This window comes from Phytophthora sojae, assembly GCF_000149755.1.
Source record: "Phytophthora sojae unplaced genomic scaffold PHYSOscaffold_6, whole genome shotgun sequence".
Lineage (NCBI taxonomy): Eukaryota > Oomycota > Peronosporomycetes > Peronosporales > Peronosporaceae > Phytophthora > Phytophthora sojae.
The window spans coordinates 210,641-228,135 of NW_009258120.1; the positions used below are offsets into that span (position 1 = coordinate 210,641).

The window sequence follows — 17,495 nt, forward strand, 5'->3', positions numbered from 1 at the left end:
ACAGCAGAGGAAATTCGCGCGGTTGCCGGCCCCCAGGACTACATAACAGATGAAATGCTTCGAAGCATGTCTGACAATGGTTAGGAGTTGCTACCGGTAACCGACGAACGGGATGACTCGGACCTGTCCGGCGCTACGGATGTGTTTACGGACCCTCCTCAACTTACTGCCTCGGATATAGAGGCAGCGAAAACGATGAAACCTTCTGATCTTTTTTTTTACTACATGCCGAAGACTCTCTGGACGGCGATTGCCGAGGAAACTAATCGTTACGAGCGTCAGACCCGACCGGAAAGACTTCGACAGGCGAAGTTGTCCATTGAAAAGAAGACGGACGACATCCACAAACGCAAGGAAATGTTTCAAGCAAAGAAAAAGGAGCTGGACGCGTTCAAAGACGTACTTGCCGCGGAGATCATGCATTTTCTGGCCCTAGTAATATCCAGGGCTATTTGCCCGATAAAGTCTCGACTGGAAGATCATTGGAAGACGCGAGCCCGTGGAGCGATCCCAGCTGGAACTTGGTCGCCGTTTATGGTTCGCAAGCGTTTCAAGGAGATTAACAGGTACTGTGACTTCCACGTTATTTTAATAGAGGGCCCACTAACACGGCCCTCGCCAGATTTCTCCACTTTACGAACAACCAGGCTCCGCAGGCTTAGACGGACTGGGCATGGAAGATTCGCAACGTGATAAACAAGTTACAGACTACTTTCAAGGGTGGAATAGAACTAGGGCGCTGGGTTGCATTCGACGAGATGGTTATTCCTTCAAGAAGTTCGCGGAACAAAATACGAGTTTTCCTGAAGAATAAGCCGCACAAGTACGGCACCAAGCTGTTCGCTGTGTGTTGCGGGAAAACCCACTACTGCTCCAGGTATGCTCCTTTGCGCTATTTTATATAGTTGGTATCTGAACGCTGTGGATTCATGCTCAGGTTCGAGGTTTATTGCGGTAAGAAACAAAACAGTCAATTTTTTGACACCAGAAGTGGACCAGCTGCTGTGGTTCAAAACCTTAAAAGCCTTGTGGGAACAGCGTCGGGTGGATCGATCCAAGAAGCGAATCATCATCACTGATCGCGAGTATTTTTCGGTGACGTTGGGGTTTCGTTTGATGGACATGGGGTACTACAATATCGGGACGGTTTCTACGACGCATCTTGGCTTCCCCGAAGACTTGAAGACCGACAAAAAATCAGCTTCGAGAGGGATGCCGCGCGGCTCATACATTCGTGCTCGGAACAATACGAATCTTCAAATGTACTCGACGCGGTGGGTTGACTCGAAAATTTGCTACTTTGTGGCGACTGGGGCCTCCGCTAGACGTGCAATTGTGCGGACGAAGCAAACGGACGGCTCACAGGCAAACATTCCGTGTCCGGAGTTTGTGGTATTGTACAACAAGTACATGGGGGGTGTTGACAGTCACGACCAGTTACGTCTGCAAAGGTACGCGTTGCTCTGTTGCAGTTCTGCCGCCCATCACTTTCGTCGAAAATGCTTGTGACTAGGTACTCCATTCAAAGAGTCATGCGACCGAAGAAATACTACAAGACTGTTTTCTACGGGCTTCTCGACATAGCTGTTATAAACGCTTTTATCACCCACTGTGAGTACGCGAAGTCGGTGGGAGAAAAACCTCTTTCACACGCGGATTTTCTCATTCAGCTACACGAGGAGCTACTCGCTCTCGGAGATGATGACTTCCTGGAAACGGTGCCAGTCGCCGAAGCCGCTGTTACCGTGGTGGAGCCAAGAACTAACCATACGCCAGTTTCGACGGCGTACTCGCTAGCAAGCTCAAAGCATCAATTGATGGTGTCGACGGACAAGACAGCGAAGGGCAAGTTCAAGTTTCGCGTGTGCAAAGTTTGCTCGGTACTGCGTGGTGCTGGTAGTCCTGGATCGGATCGACCTCCCGGCACAACGCGTCAGTACTGCAAGCAGTGCTCCACTGATCGAGGAAGACGGTTTTTGTGTTCCAAGGCGCGACACGTATCCGATGGTAATTCTGTATCGTGCTTTAACATTTGGCACTCGAAATGGAAAAACGGAGATCAACTTCCGCACTCTGAAAAGGTCGGACGGATCCGAATGCGTCGGTCGAAGGAGGAGTTACGCGTGGAAACGATGGACACAGCTTCCTCGGATGCTGTACTGCCAAGGCAATACGAGACCGATGTTCAGAATGCCGATGGGGCTGCTTCGGTGTCATCTTCGCAGTTACCGGTTCCAAGTGTCACGCGAAACGTAGAGGTACAAGTGCATCAGCCAGAGCGGCCAGGCGCAGATGCAGCAGGACAGGATGAAGAAGGAGTAACTGCGACTGAGAGGCCCCCGGATGAGAGCGAGCGGGAGGCCGTGGCGGAAGTGCTGGCGGAGTTGCTCGGCGCGGTGGAATGTACGCTCAGCGGGGCCGAGCAGCAGAATGAGTCGGATAATTAGGTGGGAGTCAATATTTCACTGGGAAGTCGATCTTGACAAAATACGCCTGTAAGAGAGAGCGAAACCAGCTTTGACTCGACGGCGGTCAAGCTGGTTGTCAACGTTGAGATCTATGTTTCACTGCGAAGTCAATCTTGACATCTGCCATACAAACTTAAATACAAATACGCCTGTGAGGGAGAGCGAAGCCAGCTTTGACCCAAGCTGGTTGTCAACGTTGAGATCTATGTTTCACTGCGAAGTCAATCTTGACATCTGCCATACAAAATTTAATACAAATACGCCTGTGAGGGAGAGCAAAGCCAACCTTGGCATCGACAGCGGCCAAGCTGGTTGTCAACGTTGAGATCTATGCTACAATAAGAAAGCGATGACGGAATATATGTAGGCATGGGCTTCTTTATTACATCTCAGCATCGCTAACAAAATATGTATGCTTCTGTGAAGCTGGGCTAAGCACTTTCCGACGTACTAGCGTCTCAACGATACCCCAAGACGAGGAAACATCACCTCGGTTTGATACGTCCAGACAGCAAGCCACTCGAGCGCAGTAACTTCTTGGACTCGAGCTTTATACTCGAGCTCTTTGAAACCCCCCTCCTTGGTATGCTCCCGGATAGCATTCTCGTCGTACGATTCATCTGCCTCCATGGCGATATGATGTTCAACATGGGAATCGAGAAAGGCGTCTAAGCGTTCAATATCCCACTCACACAGGCGCTGTCGACGCTTTATCATAGTCAGCGTTATCTACACAGAGGTCAATGGCACGTTAGCGTTGGGAGTACACCTGGCACCACAGAACGCGTGAAATACCTTCGAGGCATTCAGGGACGCTTGCAACCACGCGTAGATGTGACTCGAGTCTTCGTCATTCTGAAACTGCGCATACATCTCGTAGAGCGGAAGGGCGGCTAGAAATGCGTCTACATGGTTGGTAGACCTGAATCTAGGCTCGTAAACCTGTTGCATAATAACATTTGTTAGACTACGCCACAGAACTCAAGTAATTCGCATACCCACCCGGTCGCGTGAAGGTTTGCGTATTGGCTGGAGGGTGTGAAAGTCAAGGAACCCCTGGTGTCATTGAAATATCTCCAACGTCTAGGCATACATCGGAATTGAGCCATCGTGATGCCCACTGAAACACCAAAGATACGTGCACGTACCTCCCCTACAGACATCGGCTTGCCATAAATTTTCTTGTTGTTTGACGCTGTTCGGTTGACATCCGGCGTGAAAGCCTGTTGTATGCAAGCAGGACGGTTAGATATCAAATAGCCACCACAAGTAGGACATACATGCGCACCGGGACAGCCTCGTAGGTGTAGTTTGGGTCCGAGAGAACAAAGTAGGATTAGCGGTCAAAGTCAGTATCTTGATCGCTGAGCTGCCCTTGGCTCTCGGAGCGTCCTCGCGCTGTGAGCTCCTGTTGGTTCGAGCGTTCATCGTCATCGCTGCTGCTGCCGCCCACAGTGCTGCTGCTGTCGGCCGCCGTGTCGTCGGTGTACATACTTGCGTCGGCCATGATCTTCTCGGAGAAGATCTCCCCACACACGATGTGTACTGTACCACTGAGGAGCGACCGCGACTTTTGACAGGTTGAATTTGATTGTCGCTCAATTCTATGGAATGCCTTTATTTTATTTTATACTAGATCCTTACACTAAAACACATACTCACTGCATCCGCCTGCAAAGGCTGCTGTTGCAGTGAGAGCCTGTTTTGGCAGCACCATTGGGTATTATAGCCCTCATCGCTGACGTCACCGCCTTAGCCACCACCATTTTGGTCCTCGGAGATCCGCCTGCTTTTAGGCGCGCTCCGCACTCTGATTCGAGATCACACGATGGACTGCTTGATCGTCCGGCCTCGTCCTGCAGCGTCTTGTGATGGTTGATGCCATCGTTTAGCTTGAACACGCGCTTCTTCTCCTTCATTTAGGGCGCCTCACGCGAACGTTTGTCCGTGTGGGCTGACGTATGACCGCAGCCCAACAGAGCGGCTCTGAGAGCCGCCCCAGTTGTATCGATAGGTCTTGGGCGACAGCGCGTAGTATTTGCCTGGGTGCTGATGGGCTCGTAGTCGAAGTCCCCCTGCTGCGGCGTCGGGCCTGGTGCTGGGCCTGCAGGCTGTTCGGGTTCACGTGCTGCTGGAGTTCATGCACGCCGGGCCATTGAAGCCGCCGCTGGTCCAGAGATTTGTAGTAGAGCTTGGGAAGTTCGCCGCTGCGCTGGTGGTATGGCGAGTGTGCCTGGTACTGCGAGTAGCCGTAGCCCTGCATGGCGAAGAGGAAGGAGGAAGTCAGGCGGGTGTACTGCCGACGGAATGGGGGTGGGTGGGGCTTGTGCCGCCAGCGCTCGCCTCGCCTGCAGTCGAGAAACACGTCAGCAATGGGGCAACATGCTGGCTAGAGTGAGCAGCGTACTGAGATTGAGTTGTTCTGCTTTCGGTTGTGCCTCGTACGTCTCGTCGTTGCAGAAGAAGGCGTCCCTCATGTGCCGTGCCGTGCTTGCCCTGGGATAGTGTCACAGCGATTGCCGAGCACGTCCATCAACCGCGATATTCAGCTCAGAACAATTCACTCACTTAGCGAATGTTCGCATTATCCTGCGAATTACGCCAAGGTTTTTTCGATCGAAATCTCGACAGAGCTTAATATTACGGCCCTATCCAAGCTTTGATTGGATAACTCTGACCAATGAGATTGTCAGCCGGTGGAACCCGAAGAGTCGGGGCAGGCCGCTGGGGACCTCGCTTACCCTATCCCGCCAGTATACAAATTTCTATATTAATCTTATCCCTGCAAAATCGGGATAAGAGCGGTCGCCGGTGGGTTAAAGCTAATCGCTGTTGTGTGACCATGGGTACGAGCCAGACGTTGTATGCGTCGTGTAAACGTCAATACACTCTCGAGATTCCATACTCCGATCTTTGACCATGCCACATCACTTATGGCCTTGAAAACATACGCGGAGCCATGATAAAATAGCAGTAAAACCATCACAGATCCATGATATACAACTAATATTCACGCCTTCAGTACAGTAACAGACAACTTAGATCCATGACTACACAATAGTCGCGACAACACGGATCCATGACTGACAACTTGAATCCATGACTATTAAGCAGTAGCACCAATGCAGATCCATGATGTACAACAAGGATCCATGACTAGCACCAAAACAGATCCTAGATATACAAGACTGATCCATGGTCCATACAACTACAACACCGAGCAGATATTTGACGTTTAACACTAATCCATACTATATACAACTCAGACCCGCGATACATTCAAAACAAACGATACATAGGAATACCATTGTAATAGACTGGTAGCGCAAGCAGGCCATGTTGAAGCCGGCATACCCAGCGTCGTGCGAGCTGACGGCGAAGGGCAGAGTCGATGGGAAGCACAGGAGCGGCCACAGGATTCTGGTTCGGTGCAGGAAAATTGGCCAATGAGAATCGGTGACTTCGACTGGACCCCAGTATGAAAAAAACGGCGAGCTCCAGATCGGACCGAAGAGTGTGTGCGTTGGGTGACACCAGCGTTGACGCAACATTGAAGGAGTCTCGTTACTGCAACGGAAGCACAATCAAACGAAAGTATCTCCGTTGCTTCAGCACCTGTTGGGCAACGGAATGCTTAATGTAATAAAGTAGCGATTTCGAGTGTATTATTGGTTAGTTGGTTGTGAAGAACAAAAAAGACAAGAAGCAGAGACAAAGACGATCAACAGACACGTCGACGCCACCAAGACTAGCAACAGCAAGACTGCCCGCGGCACCAAGTGCAGCAGCCCAACTGGTCAGCAGCGCAGAGGAGGAACCAACGCCGGCGTCGGGATGCCCAGGCCTACAGTAGCAACAGACACGCCGACTGGATGAAGGTCAGCACCGGCACCAACACCACGCTCAACACGAGTTCCAGTAGCCGAAGCCAGTACTTGTAAGGCCACTGCCGGCAGGAGCACCAAGTTTAGTAGTAAAATTACGTGTAGTACGCAGACAAGTGCCGCACCTGAATGAGCAACACCTACGTTGAGCCAGGGTGGCCATAAATGCGCTCGCCATCAGCCGAATCCCCAAGGCCTGGATAAGCAAGATCCAAGCCGATACTGTGACCTTCATCACTAGACGGCTGACGAAAGGGAAAATTGCATGCAGCGGGACCGGATGAAGCTGTGAGTCCGGCTCCACGAGGCAAAAGTACCAAGCAGACGCATGTCCACACTGCGTGAATACAAAAACACGCGTGTAAAGTCCGCCAATATGCTAAAAAAAAATGTATAGTTTACTCCTGTAAAGTTAAACCCATGCGCCAAAGTCTTCATTGATCTTCTTCTTGATCGTCTCGGCTACTGGCTCACTACTTCGCTCCTTCGTTTGGCACAGTAGCAACCACATAATGCGAAGGCGCACCAAGCAAACGTATTCCGTCGAAATAGCTTCTCCAAGAGACTGAAAGTAATTTGGATCGTGTATGATCGAGTGCACTTGCGCTACTACAAGCGCTCCACAGCAGAGAGTCCCTGGCGGTTGACGAGGCCCTGCCAACCAATTTTTTTCAAGGGAAGGAAAAACCTGATGAGGGCGTGTATCTTCGTGCCACTTGCGGATAAATCGTAACAAACCATTTTCCCACTTTTGTATCTCCATCACCTCCTTGTACTGCCCGCGACAAAAGGGTTCATAGAAGAATACATTTATCACCGGCGATACTGAATACTCCAGAACGACAACCATAACTCTCCAGTGGTTGTTTTCCAAATGTACGGGTAGGACGACGTACTTGACTGAGGCTATGTCAACAGGACTGCTGCTGCGTGAGGCGTGCTCCGCCACAGGGCTGGGTGGGAATCCCAGCGTGAATACAAAGGTGCTCAACACTACAGCAGAATCGGGAACTCCATCACATACAGCCTGACAGCAAGTATGAATTACTTGATCGTTCAACATCGCGTCTTGTGCTACGAAACCAATAATTTGAGCTAGAGAGATTGCCGAGCGACCAGACGGCAACACGAAGAGGGTGTTCAGGGCTCGAGACTTCAATTTTTCAAGTACTTCAGCTGCACATTCGAGACTTCGTGTGCCTGGTGCGGTCATCCATCCAAAGTGTGCATCAATCTCACCAGCAAACAGGCCAATGTAGTCAAGGGGGAGAGCCTGGTTTGTGCTTCCCTAACTGCGTCCTACCCATTGTATATCTCGTTCCCAGGCACGACATTGTTGTTTTAAACTGTGGAACTCTTGCAGTGTGCGGACGAAAGTTCCACAGAAGCTCGGAAAGTCAGAAGTTATCGTTAACACTAGTTCATCTTTCAAATCGTCGTGAGCGAGACTCTTTTTAGTCGTAGACTGACCGCTCGATTCCCGCCGATAGTCCTCCATGACAGAGATCATTTTAGATACTAGTGTAGCGGGAACGACAAAATTGTGTGTGTAGGCTTCCGGACGTGCCCATTTCCGCTCACACCGAGGAATACGGTGTGCCACTTCTTCTAATTTGACTGGGTACGTATCTAGTACACGAACCGCACTCGACAGCATCGATGATTGGGACCACATTATAACGTCACGGACGCTCACGTCTACTTCTGTACGCGACACGATGACAGCTGTACGCGATGTCGACGTACCAAAAGTACTTTGTGTCCGCGTAGTTCTGGTTGTGTTGCGTTTTTTCTTCGGAAAATTTAGCGTCTCCACTGCAACCTCTCGTTCTCTACGCATTCCCACGGCAGAAAATGATTTTTCTTCTGTTTTTTTGTAGAGGAGACTTCGGCTGTATACTCGGTTGCTGGCATTCACTTAGAGTTTCCCTAGTCGTCTGAATTGTTGATACTTGAGATCGAATACTGTCCGCCCACTGCTTGGTTTCGTCGACGCCTTCTTGTAACACATCAATTGCAGTACCAACTTCGACTTCAACAAGACTGTCACAACTATCACTGTCCGAGGAATCGTTGGGATTTCTATCTTCTACGTTGCGAACCGAGTTTTTCACAGAGGGCTGGGACGATAAGTGCTGATCGACGACCTCTTTCCACGTTTCTAATTCTGCGCAAAACTTCGCTGTAGACAACTCAGACAAATGCTGTAAAAGAGGTTCGAATACACGTCCAGCGTATCGATACTTCTCGTTGGACGCGAGGACCACCATATCAGCTCGTTCGTGGCGTTTAATCTTTAAGTACTGCACTTTGGGCCTCTTGGATTTTTTGCGTTTAACGGAGGGAGCTGCTTCGTCGTTGGTGCTGGAATTCTGCACCGAGTCTGGCTCTCTGTACTCAAAATGCTGGTGATCAGGACCTTGGGTATCGGTTCCGTGCTCGATTGTAGATTCGGCCTCGATAAGGGATGCTGCAACGCTAGCGTATTGCCGAACTACGCGTAAAACCTTAACCGTATCGCGCAGTACTTCCTGGACGTGAGTTGCATGATTCATGCACCAACGTTGGTGGACCACCGACGGAGGCAAGAAGTCAAACCTTTGACCGTTTTGAGCAATCAGCATGATATGCTTGCACGGCAAGTTTGTGCTACTGTAGAAGTTGCATGTACACGTCCAGTCCAGGTCGTTGACAGTGTGTGAAGACCAAGCCGAGGATATTTTCCAATTCCAGGGACATCTTTTATCCGGAATCTCAGGAGTCGTGTGGCGGAGGCGCGTGTTGAATTGCACATACTGCTCTATGACCACTGCCAAAGTGTAATCACTCAGTTTTCCCGTAATTTAACGCAGGAATTGCGGAATCAATTCTGACATTCTTGAGCGCGATACGTGGAGACCGAGAGAGGAGGAAAATTGTTGGAAAACCGCAACCTGATGACCCAAGATTCCGGCGATTGCCTTGTCAATCCTTGGTTTGTGTCCTAGTAGAATTTTCAACTGGTTTCAGTTCGATTCGAGACGGTTGGTGGTAGTGTTACCAGTGGAAAAAACAAGACCTCGTGCATGGTTTGCCCACATTTCACGACATGACCCCAGTTCCTATCAAAGTAGGCGAGAAGTTTTGGGCACTCTCTTGCAGAAGTTTGCAAACGCATCGTACGCCGTCGTATACAGCGATTTGGTGGAACTAGTTACCGCAAAACATAACACAAGTCTGTCAGTATTTTCAAAATATATGATGTTTGTACGCATGCTTCGTACCTGAACATCATTCTTCTGAAAAGCTTTATGATTTCATCTCTTTGGCCAACTTTGACGTTGTATTTTCGCTTTTGCAGGAGCTTCTTCCAATAGGTGATAGCATGGAACTGGCACAAAATAACTTTCGCCGACGGAAAGCACATCTCCAAAGATTTCCACTCCGTGAAATCTTTATCTATAACGAACGTCCTTATCTTCTCCCACGAAGGATTCTTCTCCTTGAAAAAATCCAGAACGCGAATCATGGTTCGTTTTTTCTCGTTCAGCGCCAGAAAGTCAACAACAGGGATCCCGCGACCGCTTGGACGTGTGACTAGAAGTGACCCTACGTGCACATTAAACTATGAGTACTGTACAAAATATCATCTCAGTGCAAATTACTGATCACACGCTCTTTACCTACCTTACCAGCGCACAACTTGTCTTCGTCTCCGTAGATGGTCGCCCGCCCGGTCAGTGCTGGAGAAACGCCCGCGAGCGCTGAAAGCTTGCTGCCATTACGCGCCTCTATTAATAGTAAACCACAAATGGATGGAGAGACAGTCTACATAATATAATTCTTAAGAGGTTTACATCAATACTAAAATCAAGTATTTATATTCTGTTGCGCAACGGAGCAACATATTGATTATAAAAGGTAGACTGTAGAAATAAAACAATAAATTTCTTTCTAGCTTCCGTTGCGCAACGGTACATACATAATTTTATAAAAACAAAACATACGAGTCATGACGCATCCCTTCCGTTGCGCAACGGAGGGGGTGCAATAGAAGTTTCACTCCCATCATGTTGACCGAACTACTGCTAAGACCGATGCGTTGTGTCTGATAGCAACGTATTTGCTTAGGGTGTGTCCGCAGCATCTCTGATTTCAAACAGAGGGTGAGTTTTTCCTCTGGAAAGAGAAAACCCGCTGCATTGAGGATTCCTCTGGAAGCGTTTGCAGAACACACTGATTTCAATACGCTATACGCCAAAACCCACTGTAGAACATTGCGGTGTTCTACAGTTTTGTTGCCTCTTCTGCTCGGTGCGCACCCACCCTGCTACGTGTGCATGGTTGACGTAAAATGTATATAACAAGTTACCTGTTGCAGAAGCTACACGACCAGGATCGCATCCGTCGTGCGACTGCAGAGCTCGGGGCCACCGGGTCACGTTTCTATGCTACCTCTTAGACACCGATATGCTCGAGGCACAGAAGGCTTTCAGGCTGTAGAGCGGCTGCCTGCAGCAGTTCAGCGCAAATGTTCGGTCTGACCGACCCTCCATCGTTTTCCTCGGCTGTCTTGGCCACCTGTAGCGTTCACTATTGAGGTGGCGCACGCTTCAACGCCCAAGGAGGCCCAAATCACAGCGGGAGCGGCTGCCGCAAGGGCATCGATGACCCCTTCCGTGGTTGGCACCCACGTAAACTGCTAAGCTTGTTAACACTACAGACTCAAATTCCGCTGGAATCGCTACGCAGAACACGCAGTGTTTTGGCCGATCCGCTGTTTATGAAACATCATCGTTGGCAGGTGTAGACTTTATCCACTTGAGCCTTGAGGGCTTGATTGGTGGCCACGCGGGGATGGTTTTCTGACACGATTGATAGTTCGCTTCTTTCTCCTATCGATTTCTTCTCGATCGCGCGGGGGAATTTCCTTCAGTAACATCCCGTATCCAGCTATCCGAGCCGATCGGGATCGATCCTTCTACAGGCTGCGCTCCCTTGTCCGAGGCAGCAAACCGGACTCCATAGAAACTGAAGGAGTGTTACTTGACTTTCTTTCTACTCGGGAGATGGAACTCTGAACTACTCTAGGTATACAACACGGCACTATCCAAACAGAGCTGCTTCCATGGTTTCCTCGATTAATGAGCTTTTTGTGGGAGTCTGGCGGACGTGATGTGTGATGCGGCAAAGCGCCGATCGATAAGGAGTAAGCATGATGACAACCGTTACCGTACACTTACTAATCAGATGTAGTCTGCGAAGTGGGGAAAACTACCGTAGTATTTCGAATCGCACCTCTATGGTGTAAGTGAGGCAGGTTACACAAACCATGTCTGGATACACAATGCCTTAAGTTACATATATTTTTCATGGTACACTTGGTTGTTCCAAGTGATAACAAGTATTCAAGGTTTATCTGGCGCACGTCCTAACAAATTGTCATTACGCAGACAAGCCCCGCCACCGCGTGGGTAAGTAAGGAGTCCTGCCAAAATAACCGCCTCCGCCACCGATCATCGGAGCGCACTGTTGTTGAGAAGCATGCCGTCCGTTAGTGAGTCAGCGCACATGAGACACCGCCGCGCCGTGGATACCCTCCCGTTGATGCCTTGTGGTATGTCACCGCGCTTACCAATCCAACGCTTAATTCATTTCAAAAGTGACATCAGTCGTATACGATGTGATGGCGAACATTATACCGCTCGTTGAAAGGCTGGTTATAGAATGCGTCGCAACCGTCTTCGTTATTAGCAGTAGCTGTGATGGGGAATACTAGTACGGAATGTCATGAAGGACACAGCCACTCCTGGTTCTTTCTCGGACTGCATAGATGACCGTGGTAATTGCGCAAAAATGTACTATACAACCGCACTAACTTGTTTCCATAAACACATATGAATTCTGAAGCTACTACATTGTACTACGCGCACCCTAGATACTGGAGTACTCGACTCTGAACCGGGGCCATCGGAGCTGGATCTCAACGACCTGTGTTGTGACGGCCTACTGCGAGGGTGCTATAATGGGCAGTATTGACATCGTATCCCATAATTTGTATATACGCTTGTCGTTCCATCCTCCAATTAATGCATGTAACCCACTCTTGTGCTGTCTCAACCAAAGCGTAGCCCAAGTATAAGGTGACAACTACAACAGCTTAGCGCGAAGCCCTGCTGTAATATAAACATTAAAATTGAACTCACAGTGACTGTTACAATACTACTAAAATTAATTATTATATTCATTAAAACGTAATTCATTTATGTTCGTTATGTTTCGTACACATTATTGTTATATTGTTCCGTTGCTCAACATATGGCTCAAGCAACGGATGAAAATATCGTCGAATTGTAATTCCGTTGCAGGACTGACAGTGACATTGAAGAACGGGGGGAGTCCAGCGAGGACGGTGAGGAAGGAGCGATAGAACGGATTTTGCGGCCAAGGACGCAGAGCGGAGCAAGAACGTGCAAAGCGGTGGCAGGAGGTCTCTCCCCTGTCCATCGTTAGTGCGAACGAGTGTACGAGAGGGCCCCAGGAGGTTTGTCCCCTGTTGGGTCTGGACGAGAACGCGTGAAGCGGTGACAGGAGGTTTCTCCCCTGTTCACTGTGTGCACGAGCGAGCTGTAACTGGGCGAGTGTGAGTCAGCTGATTGGGTCACAGGCGGCACAGAGGGCACAGGCATTGAGGCACGAGCTGCTCCCCGGGTGTACGAGTGCGGGATCTGTGGACAGTTGGTGGGCGATCGGCGAGGACAGGTGCAGTGGACGAGAACGAGGACGAGTTGTAGTTGTTGGTGGACATCCAGCTTCTATTGCGCTTAACGAGTAATAACAAATTGGGACGGACGTGCAAGCGGACGTTCCGGCAGGGGGAGATCAGGTGGATCTCTGACGGCCAACGAGGTGTTAATTGCGTCGACGACTGCAACGGACGGACGCAGCGTGGCTTTACGATCTGCCTAACAGCCGGGCAAGACAAGAGGCCTGTTTCACCATGTCGTGTATTGAGCTGTGGTTTACCTTCTTTTTGCATCGGCTGCATTGCGCGCCTTACTTCTCAGTGCTGTCGTCAGCGTTGTCACCATCAATACTACCGTCGCTTCCATCCGCGCCGTGGCAGTTATGAGCATCGTACGTATTTTCTTTTCGAAATGGTGCTTGCACACCTTACAGTACGCACCTTTGTCGTTGTTTTGCTTGCGCTTTGTAGCGATCTTCTCCTTGTCCGGGTTGTCGTTGCAGTATCGCACGTGGTTCGATAAAACTCGCTTACCGTAACACCTCTTGAAGCAGTGCACGCATCGGTAGAACGCCCACGCAACCCGCTCAACCACCCCCGCATTGCGGTCGATGCCGTCAACATTCAAACACCCTTGAATCCGTAAGTTGCGCTTGGAGCTTGCCTCTTCAGCATGTGGCAGGTCTCCTCGGTAGACGAGCATGTCACCGGGTTGCATATCGTCGAGAACCATCCAATTTTCTCGTAGCACGTTGCCCGCAAAGCCCCCGGTACAACAGTCAAAACCGTTTCCGGCTCAAGCACAAGCAGGAACGAAGCCTGCACCCAACTCTCTCGCATTGATCGCTTTAGTTGTCTCACTCGCCGAGAAGTCTCGGTGAAGGCGCTCAGCCTCAGCACCTGGTTGTGACTCAAGCACAGACAGCTGCTCGCACACACTCCACGACGGATGAAGCTAGGACGCATACGCGATAAATCGACCCAGCACAAGCTGAATGGCGGGGTGGACCGAAACAGCATCGGTTCTCATGTCCACATCCATTTGGCGCCGGTTCTGATCGCCCAAATGGCAAAGCCATTGACGTGGATGACTTGCGTTAATTGCGCGGAGCACAATGTCAACTTCATCATCGCTCAAAATACCAACGACAATTGAGCATCCCCGATTCCACAACGTTGCCATTATTGTCGTAATGGACGTAGGGCTGGTTGCATCACCGTGTCGCTCACTTGCCACAGCCGCATCTTCCGGGCCTTCAGCCGTAGTATCATTGGTCACGTCGCGTCCTGCCGATGCGCTCTCGTTGTTGCTGGCAGGGCGCTAACTCGAAGCGCTTCCACTACAACCGGCCCATTGCCCCCGTCTTCATGAGCCACGGCAAAACTATGAGGTTCTGCAGGTTTCTTGCTTTTCCGGCACTTCGACTTAGTGGCGCTAGCACCGTTCCCACTTGAACCGATACTATTGGCGGCGGCAGGGTTCTTGCTACTCGGTCGAGCACGGCCCCCGGAACGGCTCTTGCCTCAGCCGCGGGTAGCCTTCTCTGCTTGACTACCAGCCCTATCGGTGCTGTCCGTGCTCGTCACGCCAGCGGTAGCAGGTCCACCCTTGTCAGCGCTCGCATCCTGGCCGAGATCGCCGTCACCAGTGCTAGGGGTCTCGTGCGCTCGGGCGTCGACAGTCTTCTTCCTACTTCGTCAGTGGCTGGCCTCATCGACGTCGGCAGGGGGCTCGGCAGGATCTTGCACACTCGAATCGGACGAAGCACTCCCTCCGGCGCCGGCCTCGCCAGCGCCCAAGATCGATCCTGTGAGGTGCAATTACCCGGCAGGGCGGGGTCCACGCTGCCCGATTTGATAGATCGGCCACATGCGCTGGAGAAGCAGCGCAGCCTCTGCTGTTTCGCTCGCTCGCGAGCACAAGGACTTCCGCCCAGGTTGTAGCCGCTCATGAACACTACTCTCTGCAAGTCTGGTATTTGGCTGACGTCAAGCCTTCCTCGTCGGCCACAGGCCTAGCCATGTCTACAGGTCTAGAGATGGCTACATTTGCATTATATTGGTAAGTTGCTTTAGCCTGGAGAAGCCTACGTTTGTCTAAGATGAACTCGCGCAGTGGCAAGTCTAAACTAACACAGACTCAATGATGCCGCACCCTGTAGGTACACACTGTTGCACGTGCTTCGACTTCTTCCGCGCGCCACTTGGCCTCTTGGCTTTGCCAGCGTCCACCTCTTGTAGCCAGGCATCCCGAAAAATAATATTGCCCGAAAATATAACAGTATTTTCGGATACAATACTTTATTTAGGGCATCGCCGTTTGTTTTATCCGAAATTTATGTAGCCGAGTTCTAAAATTCGGTATTTTACTTCTGCTCATCCTGCTCCAACCATTAGTTGTGGTCAAACATCGCGCTCTACCAGCGTAACTTTGCCGTTAGCCCTCACTTTCAAACAAGCACCACCCAGCATGCGCATCACGACTCGACGTTAGCACCAAGATCGACAATCTCCTCGCTGGCCCCGCTCCGAGGCCTACCTTCTCGCCCAGGCAGATTGCTGCCTTCTACTTCAAGCCCTGCCTGGACGAGGAGGGAGAGACGACGGGCTACTATGCCTGCAAGACCTGCGCTAAGCGCCGCAAGCACGCGCCCAAGTCAGGCTACAGCAACTTGGTGTCGCACGTGCGGGCGGCGCACCCCAACTACGAGAGCGACATGCGCGACGCTAGTGTCGCTGCGACGGGACCCTACTGTCGTGGGTCACCCAGAAGGCCTCGAACCGCTACGCGTGGCTGCGCTGGGTCGTCACGGGCAATCTACCGCTGACTTTTTGCGAGTCCAAGGAAACGCGACAGTACGTATTTTCATATCTATTTTGGTGATATACATGTGTGCTAATGCCGTATGTTATGTAGATACACGAAGCTAAATCCCATCTCCGTGGAGACGCTGACCGCCATCATGGAGGCCGTGACCAAGGCCGTGGAGACGATGATCGGCGACGCCGTGCCCGAGCGTTTTGGTCTGGTCCTTGATGCCCGAGCGTTTTGGTCTGGTCCTTGATGCCCGAGCGTTTTGGTCTGGTCCTTGATGGGTGGGCCCACGGCACGGAGCACTACATGGCAGTGTATGGCTGCTTTGAGACGGCGACATGCCCCCAGTACCTGCTGCTGTCGTTAGCGCCCGTCATGGATGAACCTGACGACCAGCTGAGCGCTGACGGCCATCTGACGGCGATTAAAAGGTTCCTACCCTTTTTTGGTAAGTCTATCTCCGGATGTCTATTCCTGGTTGGTGACAACTGCGGAGTAAACAAGCGGCTGGCGAACCTACTCGGTGTGCCGCTAATCGGCTGTGCCAGCCACCGCCTGAACTTGGCGGTGCGAGACTACTTGGAGCCCCACGACAGCATCCTTGAAGAGGTCCAGCAGCTTATGCGTAAGTTGCGGACTTTAAAGCAAGCAGCCAAGTTGCGGTAAGTACTCTGTTTGCTGTTTTATTTGGTTTTTGTATTGGTACTAAATTGGTCTTTGTTTTTGGGTTTTGTTCGAAATTAGTGCCAAGACCCCATTGGCCGCTGTCCTCAGACAGGACACGCGCTGGTCGTCGACCTTTTCAATGCTCAAGCGCTATTTTCGGCTCCGTCCGTTCATTTCGGCGGACGACGAGGAGCTCGCGGACTTCCTTCCGTCACGCTCAGCCCACCGCAAGCTGGATACTTTGTTGGCAAGCCTCCGGGACGTCGAGTCCGTGTCCAAGCACCTGCAGGGCGACGGCCTTACGCTGCTGGACGCTCGGGTCCTATTCGACGAGCTCCTCAAGAGCCACCCCTCCTTCGCGAAGTATCTCGGTAAGGATCATCGCTCACTCTGCGTCTGATGGTATTTCTACTAAACTACTGCGTTTTATATGTTTTTATTTATGCATAGCCACCGATGCGGATATAGTCCACTCCGCCGTCTTCGAGCAGGCGGTCGTCAAGGCCCTGCTGACGGACGACGAAGTCGCTGCGCTGGAGCCGTTCAAGCGCACGCAGGCTCATGTGGAAGACGTGGACTGCACGCCGGCGGACAAGGAAGGGTTCGCTGTGCGTGCGCTCAAGCGACGCAAGGTAGCTGCTGCGCCGGCCACGTACGAGCTGCTTAATGCGATTCCTCCTACCTCAAACATGGTTGAGAGGCTCTTCAGCATTGCGCGCGCTGTGCTGCGCCATGAGCGCCACCGCCTCTCCCCCATGATGCTAGAGATGATCTTGTTCCTCAAGATCAACAGCTGGGATGTTGCGACCGTGGAGCAGTGCCTGTAAGTAGGTACAGTCGTAACATGATTGCAGTAATTTACTGTGTCAACACTATGTCTTACGTTATTTATTTAGTCTGCTACTCGGATGCAATGCAATATTTATTATGGTGTCCGG

The 17,495-nt window shown here is 51.0% G+C and overlaps 9 protein-coding genes across 9 annotated transcripts; 4 read left to right on the plus strand and 5 right to left on the minus strand.

The window, feature by feature from the left end:
* Positions 1–183: 183 nt before the first annotated feature.
* On the plus strand, positions 184–905 carry PHYSODRAFT_512577 (hypothetical protein; the record flags this gene model as incomplete). Its single annotated transcript, XM_009531936.1, has 2 exons — positions 184–582; positions 663–905. Coding segments are annotated over 2 exons (642 nt in total), but the record flags the coding sequence as incomplete, so codon positions are not given.
* A 493-nt stretch (positions 906–1,398) lies between these two features.
* On the plus strand, positions 1,399–1,691 carry PHYSODRAFT_406275 (hypothetical protein; the record flags this gene model as incomplete). The annotated part of the gene is made up of 2 exons (XM_009531937.1): positions 1,399–1,451; positions 1,514–1,691. Coding segments are annotated over 2 exons (231 nt in total), but the record flags the coding sequence as incomplete, so codon positions are not given.
* Positions 1,692–3,804: 2,113 nt separating this feature from the next.
* On the minus strand, positions 3,805–4,945 carry PHYSODRAFT_334662 (hypothetical protein; the record flags this gene model as incomplete). Its single annotated transcript, XM_009531938.1, has 4 exons — positions 3,805–3,993; positions 4,217–4,381; positions 4,495–4,811; positions 4,876–4,945. 4 exons carry the CDS (start codon positions 4,943–4,945, stop codon positions 3,805–3,807), a joined length of 741 nt encoding a protein of 246 aa, XP_009530233.1.
* A 1,885-nt stretch (positions 4,946–6,830) lies between these two features.
* On the minus strand, positions 6,831–7,547 carry PHYSODRAFT_407559 (hypothetical protein; the record flags this gene model as incomplete). Its single annotated transcript, XM_009531939.1, has 1 exon — positions 6,831–7,547. A coding segment is annotated over one exon (717 nt), but the record flags the coding sequence as incomplete, so codon positions are not given.
* A 1,363-nt stretch (positions 7,548–8,910) lies between these two features.
* Positions 8,911–9,078, minus strand: PHYSODRAFT_410267 (hypothetical protein; the record flags this gene model as incomplete). Its single annotated transcript, XM_009531940.1, has 1 exon — positions 8,911–9,078. A coding segment is annotated over one exon (168 nt), but the record flags the coding sequence as incomplete, so codon positions are not given.
* A 324-nt stretch (positions 9,079–9,402) lies between these two features.
* Positions 9,403–9,765, minus strand: PHYSODRAFT_286495 (hypothetical protein). Its single transcript, XM_009531941.1, has one exon. The coding sequence runs from the start codon at positions 9,604–9,606 to the stop codon at positions 9,457–9,459; it is 150 nt and encodes a 49-aa protein (XP_009530236.1). The 5' UTR covers positions 9,607–9,765; the 3' UTR covers positions 9,403–9,456.
* A 3,622-nt stretch (positions 9,766–13,387) lies between these two features.
* Positions 13,388–13,794, minus strand: PHYSODRAFT_334663 (hypothetical protein; the record flags this gene model as incomplete). Its single annotated transcript, XM_009531942.1, has 2 exons — positions 13,388–13,436; positions 13,514–13,794. 2 exons carry the CDS (start codon positions 13,792–13,794, stop codon positions 13,388–13,390), a joined length of 330 nt encoding a protein of 109 aa, XP_009530237.1.
* A 1,786-nt stretch (positions 13,795–15,580) lies between these two features.
* On the plus strand, positions 15,581–15,760 carry PHYSODRAFT_460222 (hypothetical protein; the record flags this gene model as incomplete). The annotated part of the gene is made up of 1 exon (XM_009531943.1): positions 15,581–15,760. A coding segment is annotated over one exon (180 nt), but the record flags the coding sequence as incomplete, so codon positions are not given.
* A 506-nt stretch (positions 15,761–16,266) lies between these two features.
* On the plus strand, positions 16,267–17,384 carry PHYSODRAFT_511059 (hypothetical protein; the record flags this gene model as incomplete). Its single annotated transcript, XM_009531944.1, has 3 exons — positions 16,267–16,553; positions 16,636–16,876; positions 17,106–17,384. 3 exons carry the CDS (start codon positions 16,267–16,269, stop codon positions 17,382–17,384), a joined length of 807 nt encoding a protein of 268 aa, XP_009530239.1.
* Positions 17,385–17,495: the final 111 nt, after the last annotated feature.

Coding starts and splice junctions, on each gene's coding strand:
- PHYSODRAFT_286495 (XM_009531941.1), bottom strand. CDS start 9,606: ATGCGTACAAACATCATATATTTTGAAAATACTGACAGACTTGTGTTA.